The sequence below is a fragment of the Artemia sp. Qi Xiang Cuo genome, unplaced genomic scaffold (genome assembly GCF_049724085.1).
Source record: "Artemia sp. Qi Xiang Cuo unplaced genomic scaffold, ASM4972408v1 HiC_scaffold_32, whole genome shotgun sequence".
NCBI classification, from domain to species: domain Eukaryota; kingdom Metazoa; phylum Arthropoda; class Branchiopoda; order Anostraca; family Artemiidae; genus Artemia; species Artemia sp. Qi Xiang Cuo.
Genome location: NW_028297441.1, coordinates 879,235 through 894,450, shown reverse-complemented (window position 1 = coordinate 894,450; position 15,216 = coordinate 879,235). Strand labels below are relative to the sequence as shown.

The 15,216-nt window shown below is 36.0% G+C and overlaps 1 protein-coding gene across 1 annotated transcript in view; it reads left to right on the top strand.

Annotated features, from left to right (window-relative positions):
* Nucleotides 1-451: 451 nt before the first annotated feature.
* Nucleotides 452-15,216, top strand: part of LOC148938902 (ribosomal protein S6 kinase beta-1-like) — a 17,278-nt gene continuing 2,513 nt past the window's right edge. Inside the window, exons 1-4 of the mRNA XM_089107450.1 lie at nucleotides 452-473; nucleotides 2,015-2,061; nucleotides 6,334-6,460; nucleotides 14,862-14,993. Of these exons, the coding sequence (XP_088963576.1) occupies nucleotides 2,024-2,061; nucleotides 6,334-6,460; nucleotides 14,862-14,993 (297 nt within the window). The 5' untranslated portion in view covers nucleotides 452-473; nucleotides 2,015-2,023. The remainder of the gene's footprint in view (nucleotides 474-2,014; nucleotides 2,062-6,333; nucleotides 6,461-14,861; nucleotides 14,994-15,216) is intronic.

Sequence of the window (15,216 nt, the reverse complement as noted above, 5' to 3'; positions counted from 1 at the left end):
AACTAAGTAGAAATCACCGAAATAGCTCAGAATTGAAAAGATCAGTAGAATTTTTCCTGAGCTTCCTTGAAATGAGGATGTTGGCTCTTTTAGCAGCTTTTTTCGTGCAGATTTAATTGCAATTTCTTATTATGATTCTATTTTTTTCCCTTTTTGCTGAGAATGGAATGGGTTACGTTGCAGAAATGTTTGTATTAATTTCAGACCTATACTCGCATCACACAAAATTAGTTAAAAATCAGCATTCGTTCAGCGAATAGGTCCAAGCTTGCATTCGAGGGTTTTTAAACATAAGTTTTATTGTGTATCTGAGCATTCATTATGATAATTTAGAAACTTTCTGAAAGGCTGGACATTATGCTTTGATATTAAGCAAGGAACCATATTTTCTATGATTTGAGTTTTGAATTGTGTTGCTAAAGGGCCTAATAGGCAGACCAGTGGTGGATCCAGGCCCCGCTCTCTTCCCTAACGTAAGTGCAGTTTGCTTTTTTCCAGTTTTAATTTACGTTTATATGAATCTGCAAATTAAAAAGGAAATAAAAAAACACAAAAAACTAACCAGCAAATATGCTGAGCAAAAAAAAAGGATTTAGCAAAATTCTGAGAAAACAGGAAACGGTTTGAAGATTAATCACAAGTTCCTAAGAAGAAATGAAAATAGAAAAATGACAGGGCTCCGATAAAATATAATTTTTTTTTAGCTGAGTTATGAATGGTTTTAAAATCGATTTTTTTTTTTTTTTTTTTTTTTTTTTTTTTTTTTTTAATAGTTATGATATGAAAAGCTATATTTTCCTAGGAGAAGCACACTATCACCTTCTCGTTGGGTGGGTGGGCTTCAGATTTCTGCTGGAGTTTCTGAATGTTTTATTGGAAATTTTTGTATTTTACTTGGACTTTTTTGTTGTGATCATATTGACAGGAATTAAATGCTGATGTGTTGTTGTATCGATTATGCCTTAGTTCACTGACCAGCGTCAAGATGACTTTCTTCATTTTAAAGGTATGGAGTTCATTTATCTGAATCTGGCTTTTGGGGCAGTTGGTAATCCCTTAAAGGGGCTGGCACTATCCCGTGCCTATGGTGTACTTAATGAGCAATTTCCCCCTCATCATCAGCCAGTCTTGCTAGAGTCATTGTCATGTATAACCTTTTTACTGTATCTATGCATGAATTTCAGCTTCTGCATTAGCGCCGGGAAATCCAGCTCATTAGCGCTGCCAAGCTCCAGAGTAGATTCCCTTTGTCGAATTCTTGTAAATCCCCTCAACCAAGTTTGGCAGACACTCACCCTGGGAATGATCCTGTTCCCAAGTGTTTCTGTAAACGAGGTAAAGAGCAATTCAAACTTTTTGTGAACTTGATGAAGTCTCACTTTTGGATTAATTGTGTTATCACACCTAAAGTTCAAAATTTGTATTCTAAATGTTTTCCAAGAAACTTTATAGCGATGTGTTTGGATGATCCTAAGAAGGGTTAATTACCTCAGTGCAGGAAAGAACTGGAAATTCCAGATATTTTGGCGGCTACTTCTGGTTTAGAATAAGTGATTACTTGTCTACTTCTGTTATACCCCTCAATGAAAAATAATGTTTTATTATCATATGGTTCATTTTGTTATAATTTTTGGAATTCTTTTCAATATGTATAGATCCAATCCTAAGAAGAGCATCCAGTGGTGTTTCCTGGCAAGAGGTATTAAAAACATGAAAAAGTTCTATCTTTAGGCATTAGTTTAGCGTGGAGGAGGGGAGCTGCTTTAAACCAACTTGGGAAAGGACTCCCTTCTTTTGGATAAACAATAGCCGTAGGCTATGATGAAAAGTGCGGTAAACGTAGGGTTTTATGCCCATACCTGTCAAATTTTCTGGGGCTTTGAATTAGCCTTGGAGATTAGAGAAGCTCCCTTCGTCTGTGGGGTATCTTTATGTTTGTTTTTCTGGATGGTTGTCTGCCTCACCGCGCCCTGTTCAGAAATGTCTAATATATTATCTTTTTGTATATTTTTAGGATGTCAGCATGCTCGATCATGGATCCTATTATGAAACTTTTGTAAAGTAAGTTTTGTTTAGTAGTTATGTTTTTATTACTCAATTTAATATTGAACGGTATTTAGCTCTACAATTTTTGATGAAAGGAAATGCTTGTCATCTACAAAACAGCAAAATAAAATGTCAAACCTCATTTTGTCATAAACATGCTTGTCCTTGTTCTTTAGCGAAATATAATTTAAATTTTCTATTACATGGAACGAAATGCTTATCAAACAGCTCGTGGTAACGAACTTTAAGTAATGAGCGACGTGGCTCAATGGTAACCGAAACTGTAAGAAACAGAGTCTTGATAACAACGGACACATCAAAAGAATCTAATTGTGATGCTTACTCAAGAAGTTTGATGTCAAGAAGCAAGATCACGGATGCGTGCTTATTTGTTTTTGTTGTTTTTCTGTTTTTTTTTCAGGGGTGGTCGTATCAAAACAGTCATCCTATAAGATCGGAAGAGGGCTCATTTTATCAGAAACCAAAATTTCTAGTGCTCTACTTAAGCGCAAAAATATTGAAGGGCAGCTTGGCTGTCCTCTGTCAAAACTACTACGTATCTACATGTTTCAAGTTTCCTAGAAATCGTAAAATAGTGAATTTGTTTTTCATTTACTAAGCTGGAATAGCTGATGATGATACACAACTTTGGCAATAGACAAATTTTATTTAAAAAAAAAGATCTTCAATTAACAATGAAGATAAACTGCTACTTCGATTAAAAAGAAAGGAGGATTGAACACATAGCTTATCAGAGAGGTTTATTCTTCGTATGGGTCGCCTTCATTCTTGATGACATCTAGGCTTTCGTCGGAAACCGGTAGCTCCTTCCAAAGTCTCCTTCGATTTGCTGGCATCATCGGACACATCTTGTTAACAATTGACTTTTTTCTTGCTTTGAACACCCCTCGGAACAGAGCTGGGCTCGGGAAGCTGCTTGATATTGAATTTCTTCTGAAGAAGCGAGCACTACTTTTCCTCTCCGTCGAATTCTTGGAGGAATTTCATACCGCGGAACCGCTTTTGAAAGGTAACTGCAACAATTGACTGTAACTTTAGCAGGGATGAATCCTTTTTTCAGGGGTCCTTTTCTTTGATTTTCAATCCCTGAAATCCTTTAACTCAATTGCAGAAACCCCCTTCCTGCAGTTTGCAACACATTCAACAAAGTCGGGGAAGTCATAGCATTTCCTTTTTTTCTCATTTTCATTTCAATGTTGTCGTGTATGCTGTCTGCTGCATTGTACGTGTGCACTTTTGTCAGATACTTTAACGTTATCCTCTTGGGCCCTTCTTCTTTGTTGACCATCATCACAAGAGAAGTATAAAGCACCCAGTTCTTATTCTGACTGGAACAATTGTTCATCTAGAATATAAATTCCTGGACATCCCTCTCTGTTGTTACTACAGTATAAGCAGAGTTATCTTTTTGTTCGGCACCCCTGTCCCTAAAAGCCTCGTGCCACAACACACAAAAAGAACGACCTTTTCTTACACACGCTGAATCATACTCGTCGATACGGGCGAAGGTTTCATTGAAGACAACAAGACGACAAAGGAATATTGCTTTCTTGTTCCCCGGCATGTCGGGTAACAGAATCACTTTTTGCAAGTCAACTGCGAATACATTTTCCAGTTTCTCCACTTTCGGCTGCGTCTGCTTCAAATTTTCCATTAACACCTTCATCGCTGCTATTTTCTTTGCTGCTATCATCGTTCTCCCTGAGATTGTACTTTTCAAACTCAGGAGAAAAATCGCATGCTATCTTTAACGAAATATTCATTTCTTTCAACTGACGTCTGCAAGTTTCGTGCGACACAACGGTACTGGATTCTTAGCAATAAAGTCCTAATGTATCAGATCAACTGTCAAAGAAGATGGCAGATATATGATGTTTGGTGCATTTTTGCGACGGTATTGTGGCATAGAGGGTCAAAAAGAAATGTTATTATTTTTTTTATTCTCAACTACTTCTGGTGGTAGCTTGTTGTGAGGACTCTGCCTGCCCCTTAAATCCATTATACGCTTGCCAAGTAGCCCAGTTTTCATTTTCTTGCTCAGTTCAGTTAGGGAAGAATCCGATTTAAACCCAAAAGTATTCATGAACAGTTTCTTGCAAACTTCCGTCTTCACTACCATATTGTTAACTTTCTTCGGAAGGTAGTTGTGTCTAGTTTCATTTTTCGGTAGACTTTAACCGATTGAGGGTTACCTTCTACAGTCCGTCTGTTTATGCACTCCAGCCTGACACAACCGGCCAGAAATTTTGTTCTTGATGCATAGCCTTCTTTCCAAAAACTTTCCCAGATTCTTTTCTGGTCCCAATGTCAAGCTCTTTACATCTCTTTTTACATGTAATATCACTGTAGTTTTCAATAAAAGGATACTTGCACTTAGCATTTTCTTTTTTTGTCTCTTCACTTCTGTTTCTTTTTCTTCTCGGGTGCTCTGTATTCACATTTTCTTGTTGTTCAGTATCATTTATTTCATGATTTGTGTTGCCTTTTGCTGACAGAATTCTTGCTTCCGTATTTTTTTGTTCTCGTATGTCTTGACTGTTTTCTTGCAGCTGATCTCTACCAGTACAAGAATCGGATCTGCTTTCCTCAGAACTACTGGCATTCCTCAAAACGTCACTATCACTGAACTGTTCATTGGCTACAAGAGTTTCAGTCACTCCACTGCATGGCATGTCAAATGGCACAAATGGCTCTAGTTCAGAGACATCATCAGTGAATAATGGTTGCAATTAATGAAACATTGGAAGTTCAGATTCGTTAACAGAAGGGTCTTTGTCAACCTGGGTATCTTTGCAAGATGTCGTCTGCTCAGCTGAACTTCTTACACCAGTAGGTTGTCTTACGACTGCATCACTACCTGCAGCTGCTTGACCAAACCAGAAATAGAAAATACATACTTTGTCTTTTACATCGTCTAATGCAGATATTTTATTGTACTGGATGCATAAATTTTGCGAAAATTTCTACAGGCTGCTGTGAGCCAGCACCTCCAATTGTAAAAACTCGACATCAGTGTTTTCTTGAGTTCTTAGCCTTTTCGAAATTGCCAAAAAATTTCCCGACAGGATTCAAACCTATGCGGCTTGGGATAAAAATGTTGCGCAGGAGGGAAAATATTGTGACATCTGGTGAGATTTATCAGAAATTCTCCAGCTAATGAAAAGAGTAAGACCCGACTGGAGCATAATATAGATGGAATGTAAGATGATTTCAGCTTAGCGCAAAAGCAACCTCGAATCGCTGAAACCAAAAAACGGAAGAAATCTTTGAGTAACCCACAAAATGAAAACAAATTTTAAGACACAATATTGATACGAAATCCACTATGTAACCGTATCGATTTTAATGAAGTCAATTTACCTTAATATATTTTAGCCTATGCTGTATCAAGTCCAAAGGAGATTTGGTCAAAAGTTTGTGCTTAGAATCATTGGTTACTGCGTTTAGTTTCTATGAAACACAGGGTTCTATTTTATTATTGGCCATTTCCTCTCTTCCGAAAAATATTGTGTTTAAATTTTAAGTTGTTAGAATTCTTACACCAGCCTAAAATTTAGGATGATTTATTGTTGTTGTAATATATTTTATTAAAGCTTCTGATAAGGGAATGTATTTGTTTTGGTCCTTAGTTACAAAATTAGCATTTTCTCTCGTCGACTTCTCTGCTTTTCTGTTGTGTGGGGTTGTGTGGGAGGCTAATGACGAAGCACGTGATTAGCCATCAACGGATTTGCTGTTCCTTAAAAATATGGATTTATGCTAAAAAAAAAAAAAAAAAAAAAATACAAAATTTCTTGCTATCAGACACTATATAATTTTTGGGAGCTAATTTGGCTAAGTAGATTCTAAAATGTACGTAGAACAACCTCTAAACTCATGCACTTTAAAACAAAACAAATTATTGTGGAATGTTACTTGTCAGGTGGCTATTTATTAAAATCGGAACCATCAAGGCATCTTTTTTTTATAAAGTTTATGTTTGCCTTTTTTCGGATTTGGATAGATTGACCCCTGAATGGTTCTATTGAATAACATACAATAATCCTATCATAGGATATCATCCAGGACAGAATTTATAATGCTAAAACTACATTTAAAGGATACCATTTTCCTTGAGTAGGGGTGTCTTTTTGATCATACCTATATATAGGTATGAGTAACTCAGTTTTTATGCTATGATGAAGTGAATATATGTATTAATTCTGTATTGTGTACCATTCTGTTAGTGTGATAAAATACTTACAGTGACAGCTTACCTCTTTCTAGTCAACCAGACGTTGAGGCTATTCCTATTTCTGAGCAAAATGTCAATCAAGGGAAAGAGAAGACTGGTCCTCAAGATTTTGAACTGAGAAAGGTTTTAGGCAAAGGAGGCTATGGAAAAGTATTTCAGGTATGTCAATTTTTAATTTATTTTCTAATTTATTTATTTTCGTGCCTAAAACAGTAGAGTCTATCTCGTATTTCCTAATCCTTCAGGAGCACAAAATAATCTTTTGAGTCTTTTTTGGTTATTTTTCTTTTTTTTTGCTCAGGAACTGAAATAAGAGAAATAAATTTAAGAAAAATATACAGTATAGCTGAACAATAAGTTGCCTTCGAGCTAGAACGAATGGGCGCTCGTAAGCTGAACTTGGGGGAGGGGGGAGGGCTTACCTGGTCTAATCGGTACTTCCAATGCTGTATAATAGCAATCTCAAAACAAAAACGTAAAAATATAAGGTAGCATCATTCAGCCAGAAGGGGGCTAGAGCCTCCCATATAGGCACCCATGGCTAGAAGTAACGAAACATTATTCGACACAGTCATTTTTGGTCCCCACTATCTCGCAGGCAGTAAGTATTGTGCAAATGTAATGAGTGAACTAATGCGTAACCAGTGGCGATATCTTTTTGATGTGGGGGTTTCAAGGACGGAAGGAAGGTAACAGATTTTACCACCTGGCTGAAAATATCATCGATCAACATCGAGATATGTAATCGTGATGTAAAATCGTGATCAAATTGATTGACCAAAGTAAACTTGTACAACAATGATGACATTACTTATTTTAACTTGAAACTCTTACTCGCCAAGATTAGGAAATAGGTCCTTCTGTTTCTGCACAAAAGTACCGTACATCGATTGCCACGTCGGGGTTTTCAATGGCACATGTCTTTAGTTCTTGGTAGTTTTTCCAGAGCGAAAAAAAGGGTACTGAAGTTCGATTAAACATAACCGTAGATGTTGTTAATGTTGTTTAAAGGGATGGACTTCTAACTCGAAGTAAGAAGACTGTAAATTCAAGCCTGTCTTATGTTGATGAAATCCTGAGCAGGATTGCTGCTAGACTAGGAAAAAAGATTTCCAAACTTCCTAGATAAAAGAAAAACAATCAAAATGGATTTAACTGTTTTGAGAGGTTTAAAATAGGGAATATAAAATAATTTATTTCAATTGTAACTTCTATGAATGTCAACGGAAAAGTGTATGTGCAAATTAAAAATCTAAGAACTGTTCAAAATAAGTTCTGGAAAAAAAAGTTATGTGAACAAATTATCAGGGAGAAAAATGACTTAAAAGAACTAGTGAAAAACCCCTTCGGTTCAAAAGCCTTAATCTGGGGAGATGCTGTTTCTACTGAAGATGTGGAAGAAATAGTTTTGCTAAGGAAAAATATAGTTTTGCTAAGGAAGACTGCGTTTGAAAAAAGTTGAAGCCATCGAAGGATACACGAGCTCTTAAAATTCAGCCCCTGGTTTTTTTTTTTTTTTTTGTTTTTCTCGAATTGCCTTCTAAACTTGATAGATTAATTATTTTTTGAGTTGGTAACATTTTTTTTTTATTCTTGCTTCCTTTTATTTCCTGTTATTATACGTTCACAGGTTTCCTACATTCTGTGTTATGTGAGTTTTTTTTTTGTTTTTTTTTTCGTCGGATGATTTGCCCCCAACCATGCAATGCACTCCCTGCCGAAGCCAGTGTCAGGAGGTCGGTACCTGCGGTACGGAGACCATTGGTCACCATGCGAAAAAGTTTAAGTTTGGGTGATTTTTCTGGTGAAATACAGATTCATATGCGAGTATTATACAAGAAGTGAAAATTGTTTTAAGTCTTTTATTAATAAATTGTACACAATGAACTCGTTAAATAGTTTCACTAAATATTTTAAGATTCATAAGGAAAGAAGGCTGAACTTTAATGTATTACATTGGATTCACACTTGATGCGAAAGAAGGATGAGAAAAGAAAAAGAGAGGAAACAAAAGGTGAAAGTAATAACTGTCTTTATGAAAATTAAAGCATCCGGATTCAAATTAGCGATCCGAAAAATATATGTATGTTTGTGAATGAAGCACTATGAAGTCACATATTATGATTCTTGGTAACTAAATCAAAAGACTTCTAGATATACTAGGTGTAATTATTATAATATGCATAAGTACAGGTACACGCTATCCCCCTCCCTTTGTTTGCTACTATGTTTATATAATATAACAGGGTGTTGTTACGTCATAAAGGTTTTTAGGTTTCGAAAGTAATTGAGGTGTGCTGACTCAAGTACCACTGACTGTCGCTTGGACCTTTAGGTAAAGTGACAAAAGGGATTTAGATCGATTCTATAGGAAAATCATAGGGGCAATCCAAGGAGTGGGGAACACAGATTTTATTTTTTAGTCTGTTTATTTGTAATTTGCACAACAAAAAAGGTTTAACTTCTATTTTCTTGCACTGCTAAATTGGATTTTGGTTCAAAGTATGTGGGTTCGAGAATGTGGAATAATTTTCCAGTTGGTGTTAATTGAAGTTCTAGTTGACATTTTCAAATTCAATTTAAATAGGATTTTTCACGGTATTCGTTATATATCTATTTTTTTTATGATGATGGGAGACATGGCATTGAGGATAAATAGTTGCTTTGTATCATTATAATAAGTTTTTTTTTTTTTTTTTTTTATATCCGATGTTTTTCTGATTGTTTGGATTGTAATTAATCATGTTACAAGCCCTCATTGATCTTGTTACAAGCCTGATTTTGTACCTTTTTACATGTTCGCTCATATAGTAGGTATAAGTACCTCGGTTCTAGGCCTTTACCCCTCTCCGCGGAAATACCCCCCCCCCTCCATGGAAAACGAGGTTTCCAAATTTGAGAATTTTATTTGAATTTTTTTGTTGAAAAGTGCTTAGGAACGGGAAAAAGAGAAATTTACACACCAAAAGTATCTTAAAAACTCAGAAGAAAAAAAACCGTAAATCCATTTTTGTTGAAAAGACTTCCATATGAACTTCTGCAATTTTTGGTAGTAGCGGGCACGAGATAAAAAAAATGTAGGCGAACAGTCATCAAAATTAAGCTAAAAACAAATGACTGTTTTGAGTTTTTACAGACGAAAGCGTTTTCAAATTCTACGTATTTGTTAGTTTTATCTTCCAAGTGTAAAACTACCACAAATCATCATTAATTGCTAGAACTAAATCATCAATTTAGCTCTGCTAGAATGGAGTCTTGCTTACGGCCTAGAACAATTTGTTAAATTCGACATTTACATTGGCCCTCATGGATCATCCAGACTTCATCTCTTCTTAACTGATCATTCGGCTTCCTTTAGTGTTGAAAGCTATCCTTTTGCCAGCGACCAGGTGGCAGTTATAGCTCGTAGAAATCTCAAAATACCTCCACATTTAAAGCACGAGTGGATCATCAGGCAGTATCACCGCATAGACTGGGATGATCTGCGAAACTTCTAATCGGCAAAGCCGTGGAGTAAATTTTTTTTAAAGAAGCTCCACATAAAGCAACGGCACTTTACGAAACAGCGATTACAGAGGCTATCGGGCAATTCGTCCCATCAAAAACAGTAAAAGTCTCATCTTGGGATAAGCCATGGTTCAATGCTGGTTGTAGAAAGGCAATCAGGGCCAGAAAGAAGGCTCACAAGAAATGGCGTTCAACTGAATCCGACGAGAATCGGGCTGCTTTTATTAGCACTCGAAACGAATCTGTTAAAGCTCTACGTCAAGCTAGAGCCGATTACAAGCACAAGTTTGTAGACAAACTGAAAAGTGTCCCGGCAAAGCGGTGGTGGAGGGTCGTCAAAGAAGCCCTATCGTCATCTAAATCAACATCAATTCCCTCGCTTCATGTTGAAGGGAAAGTGATCCAGTCAGGCCAGGAAAAGGCAGATGCTCTTGCACATGCCTTTTCAAAGGTCTCCCAACTTGATGAGGACGGAGTCTCCCCTCCCCCTTTCCGCCACGAACAAATGTAAAATTCACCACCGTTAACATAACTACTAGGAAGGTGCACAGAACGCTAAGCCAGCTGGATGTCACCAAACCTTCAGGACCTGACAAGATTTCCAATATCATCCTTAAAAGATGTGCCCCTGAACTTGCTGGTCCTCTCGCCTCTCTTTATAGAAAATGCTTTGCAGAGGGATTATTCCTGAAAGACTGGAAAACTGCGCATGTGATCCCTGTTCCAAAGGCAGAGTCTGGCCTTACTAATGAAGGATCATATCGTCCAATAAGTCTGCTGTCCTACATGGGTAAATTTTATGAAATAAGACCCTTTACCAATACCTGAGTCACATCTTTTGTTGGCTGACACGCAATACGTTTTTCACAGAAAACGGTCTACGTTAGACTGTCGGATTACACAGTATCAAGAGTGGTTTTAGCTCCTCTCTCAGGGACACGATTTTCGCCTTCTCTCACAAGACTCATAACGGAGAAGGCGATATTCGCCTTATCCGATATAAGCCTTTGATCATGTATGGCACAAGGGACTTCTTTGTAAACTGAAAGCTTATGGAATTCATGGTCGACTATTTGACGTGCTTGCTGACTTTCTTCGTCAATGATCCTTGCAAGTTGTCCTCGATGGCTTCATATCAAAAGAACACTCTGTTTTATCAGGAGTACCACAAGGAAGTATTCTTGGGCCAACTCTTTTCTTGGTGTTAATAAACGGCCTAGGGAACAACCTTGTGAAAAAACCTCGCCACTTTGCGGATGACACAACAACAAAAACATCAATCGCAAAGACGAAGATCCCAGTGAACCCTACAAGGAGCTCCAAGCTGACCTGATGAAAATTGAGGCGTGGGCAAATGCATGGCTTGTAAGTTTTAACACATCGAAAACGAAAGTGCTCCTAATTTTTAAGGCGCGTAATATGAGGGCTCATCCTGATTTTGTCTTCAAAGGAGAGGTAATAAAGAAAGTTGATACACTGCGCCTACTTGGAGTTAATTTCTCTTCGGATCTCTCATGGACTGAGCATCTCAGTAAAATTAGATCCTCTTGCATAAGAAGTTAGGAGTTATCCTAAGATGTAAAAGTCTTCTTCCTGATGAATTCTATTCTGCCACTTTTCAGTTCGTGCATCAGACCTGTCATGGAATATGCATGTCCTCTCTTTGCTGGTGCACTAAAAAGTCACATCGCTCCACTCCAACATATTCAAAATAGAGAAGTGCGTGCAGCAACCTCTGGCAACACGAAATTTAAAACCCTACAGCTGATCCAATTCGTTTCGATGTGGCGTCCATGTCGGTTTTCTATATGTACTTGTATAACCCTCCATCAAAGGAGCTGTCGAAGCTCGTTCCTGATAAAGCAAAGCCCTTGCGATCAACTCGCCGAAGTACAGCTCGTCAGGACTACCTTGAGCAGGACTACCGCCAAGAATATCTAAAAACTAGTTTCGCCCGGGGATCGGTTGCCACATGGAATAGATTGTCGACAGAGGTAATCCAAAAAAATCCTTCCCTTGACGCGTTCAAGAAAAGGTATAACAAATACTTCCGTGTTGGAAAATGAAGTAACTATCAGGACTAGCAGCAATTCATTATTTGTGACGGAGCCGTAAAGCCTGTAATAAATATATATATATATATATATATATATATATATATATATATATATATATATATATATATATATTCTGATATTTAGTCCTTATAGTCTTAATACTTCTTTATTTATTAAAGTAAAAAAAAAGTGAAAGCATTTAAATGTATTTTGTTTTCACTAAATTGCTAATTATGTTCTAGTCTTGAGGAGGCGTGGGGATGTGTCAGAACTACTCATGTTAATGTTTGCTTGTTTTGAGTTTGAATCGGTTAGTTATTGTAATTTCTGTTCGTTTTTGGTTTTATTCATTTATCGATAGTAATTTGTGGTAGTTTTACGCTTTGAAAATTGTTTGAATTTATTTCTTCTCATTTTTGGCTTAGTGAGGCTTTTTACTATTCTTTGACAAACTTGTTTTCTGGAAAAAGATTTTTAAATAAATTCCTGTTCATTTTTTTATTGATATTTTTTTTCTATTAGACTCCATAGTTTTTACTTTGAAGATTATTTAACTTTATTTCTGTTCATTTTTGGCTTAATGAGGCTCTTTACTCTTCTTTAAAAAACTTGTTTCTTATGTTTTGTATTAACAAATACTATCTGTAAGCAATTGAATAAAAAAAAAAAAGTTTTTCAACAGAAAGTAAGGAGCAGCATCAGACCTTCAAATGATTAGAAATTATTACGTATATGAAAGGGGTTGCCTCCTCCTCAAGACCTCGCTCTTTACGTTAAAGTTTTTATAAAATTTTAAAACAACGCTTATTATTCTAATTAAACCGTCATTATGTTTCAGGAATTGTTCTTAAATAATCAGGACAAAAAGTCAAAACTTTAACGTAAAGAGCAAGGTCTTGTGGAAGGGGCAACTCCTTTCATATGCATAATAATTTCTGTTCGTTTGAAGTTTTGATGTTGCTCCTTGGTTACAGTTGACAAAACTTGTTGTTTTTTTTAATTTAATTTCTGATCGTTTTTAAATAACACCGGGAAATCCTGAAATCTGGCAGTTCTGCATGCAAAATGCGTTACAATTATTTTGCATATTATGAAGTAAGGATTGTTTTCTGACTTACAACTGTCCAAACACTTTACCTCCCCCCCTTTTGTGTGCAAATATTTAGCCCAAATTATATATTTCCCATCTATTCTGTCACTTGTCTTTGTCTTGTTTAACTCTAAGCTGAAAGAATGAAAGAAACTAGCGAAGAAACCGACTTGTTCTCGAATTTTACACAGTGTAAACTTGAGTGAGTGGCGTATAATACACAAGTACCAAAATTTCTTCCTCCTACGGAAAAAAAATCTAATAAAAATCTGAAATTTGATAAGCCACGGGGGGGAGGGGACGCCAGCCACCCAGTACCTCATTTTATAGGTATAAAGTAAGTGCCAGGAAAGAGAAGTAGTATAAAGTAACTGCCCCAAAAGAATCTGGAGTTTGTTATGCTTTCCTCGATGATTTGGTATGTTTTAAGCTTAATTTAAGGGATTTTCTTATCTAGTGTAGGAGCTCCCAATTGACAGAAACACAGAGGAGGGGGTGTATTTTTCAAAATCTACGGGGGGGGGGGGGGTACAATTTGTTTTTTCTTCGTTTTTTTTCCTGTAAGAGTACCTGAAAAAATATTTTTTTCAAAGAAACTACAAAAAAATATATTGTTCGATATCTTGGGAAAGGGCTATAGTCCCCTTCCCCCAATTAACATGCCTGACACGGTTTCCTAAAAATTACCCGACTAACGGAGCTTACACTTTCAAGTTTGGAAATTTGGGAAATAAGACTGGAATTTCGGTGAAATAATGAGATAGAAAATAGGGATTTTCTTAGCTAGGAGTATCAGAAACATAAAATGGTGACTACATTTGACAACTACTAGCCGTGAATTATTGTTGTTGATCTGTTTAGTCACGAATTGTGACACCCCATAATTGATTTGGTATTATTGGAACACAAATAATTCGATTGTTTTGTGGGGACTTTGTTCTTCTTAAGGATATCCAGCGTATTGAGCTTTAAAATTACAGAAGTAGCTGTTCCATTCAAACACTCTACAAAGTCAGGGACATTAACATATACTGCACAGTTAATCTACGGTCCAGTTATATTTAATTAGATCGAGTTAGATCTACGAAAAAGACCTTGATAATATCTACTATACACATCGAAAATACAATTTTAATGTTTTTTTCATGGAATTTTTTATAGAGAATTCCAGGTCGTCTGTTTTGTCAAATCCTTCCCACACAAAACAAGGAAGATATTTTCGAGATTAAAGTTAAGGCCAGACATAAGAAATATGTGGAATATCGAACTACCAACAAAGAAAGAAAGCAGATTATTGAGTGAAACTATCCACTTATTAAGGCGTAATGATATGGTCACCCCTAACCATAAGACCCGTTTCATTTATGTTAATTTTGCCTTGCAAAAAGTAGATGAAAAGCGAAGAACTTTACCCGGAAATCCTGTGAAGTTGAAAGAAGTCTGGTCGATTTTCAGACGAAACAAATTGAACCAAGAAAAACAGTATTCCAGTCATCTTCTATATCTTTGTTAACGGGATTCAATAACCCTATTGAACTTTTTCGTGTTAGAAGTTCGTTCAAATCCTAATTTATGAATGATCGTTCAATGTTTTTATTTATCGCCATGGAAAGACAGTGTGGTCTTTGAAATTATCTATACGAGTATACTATATACGAGTTTACGAGTATTATTATATCGTATACTATATCGTATAATTATATATATATATATATATATATATATATATATATATATATATATATATATATATATATATATATATATATATATATATATATATATATATATATATTATTAATATAATATAAATAACCTAATGTGTTGTTTTTCATCCTTATTCCTCTTTTCCCATGGATCAGTTTCAAAATGTTAGTTATTATGATTGTTTTTGTATGTTTGAAAGGTAAGGAAACTAACTGGACAAGATTCTGGGCACACGTTTGCGATGAAAGTATTAAAGAAGGCAACAATAGTGAGAAATCAGAAAGATACAGCGCATACGAAGGCAGAAAGGAATATCCTTGAGGCTGTTAAGGTGAGATTTTTGTATTTGTTTGGATTCACGACGGATGCTTTGTGCTTTCTTTGTTCTCCTGCTTTCTAATGAATGATCAAAACTTGTTTCTCTTTGTAATTTAATTAATCTGGTTTTGGTGGTTATTGGAAGACTATATATTTATTTAAAGACAATGCTAGGTTCGAATTAAGTCCCTTTGAATCCATGAAACTTATTAGAAAACAATACTTTGGAAAACCCA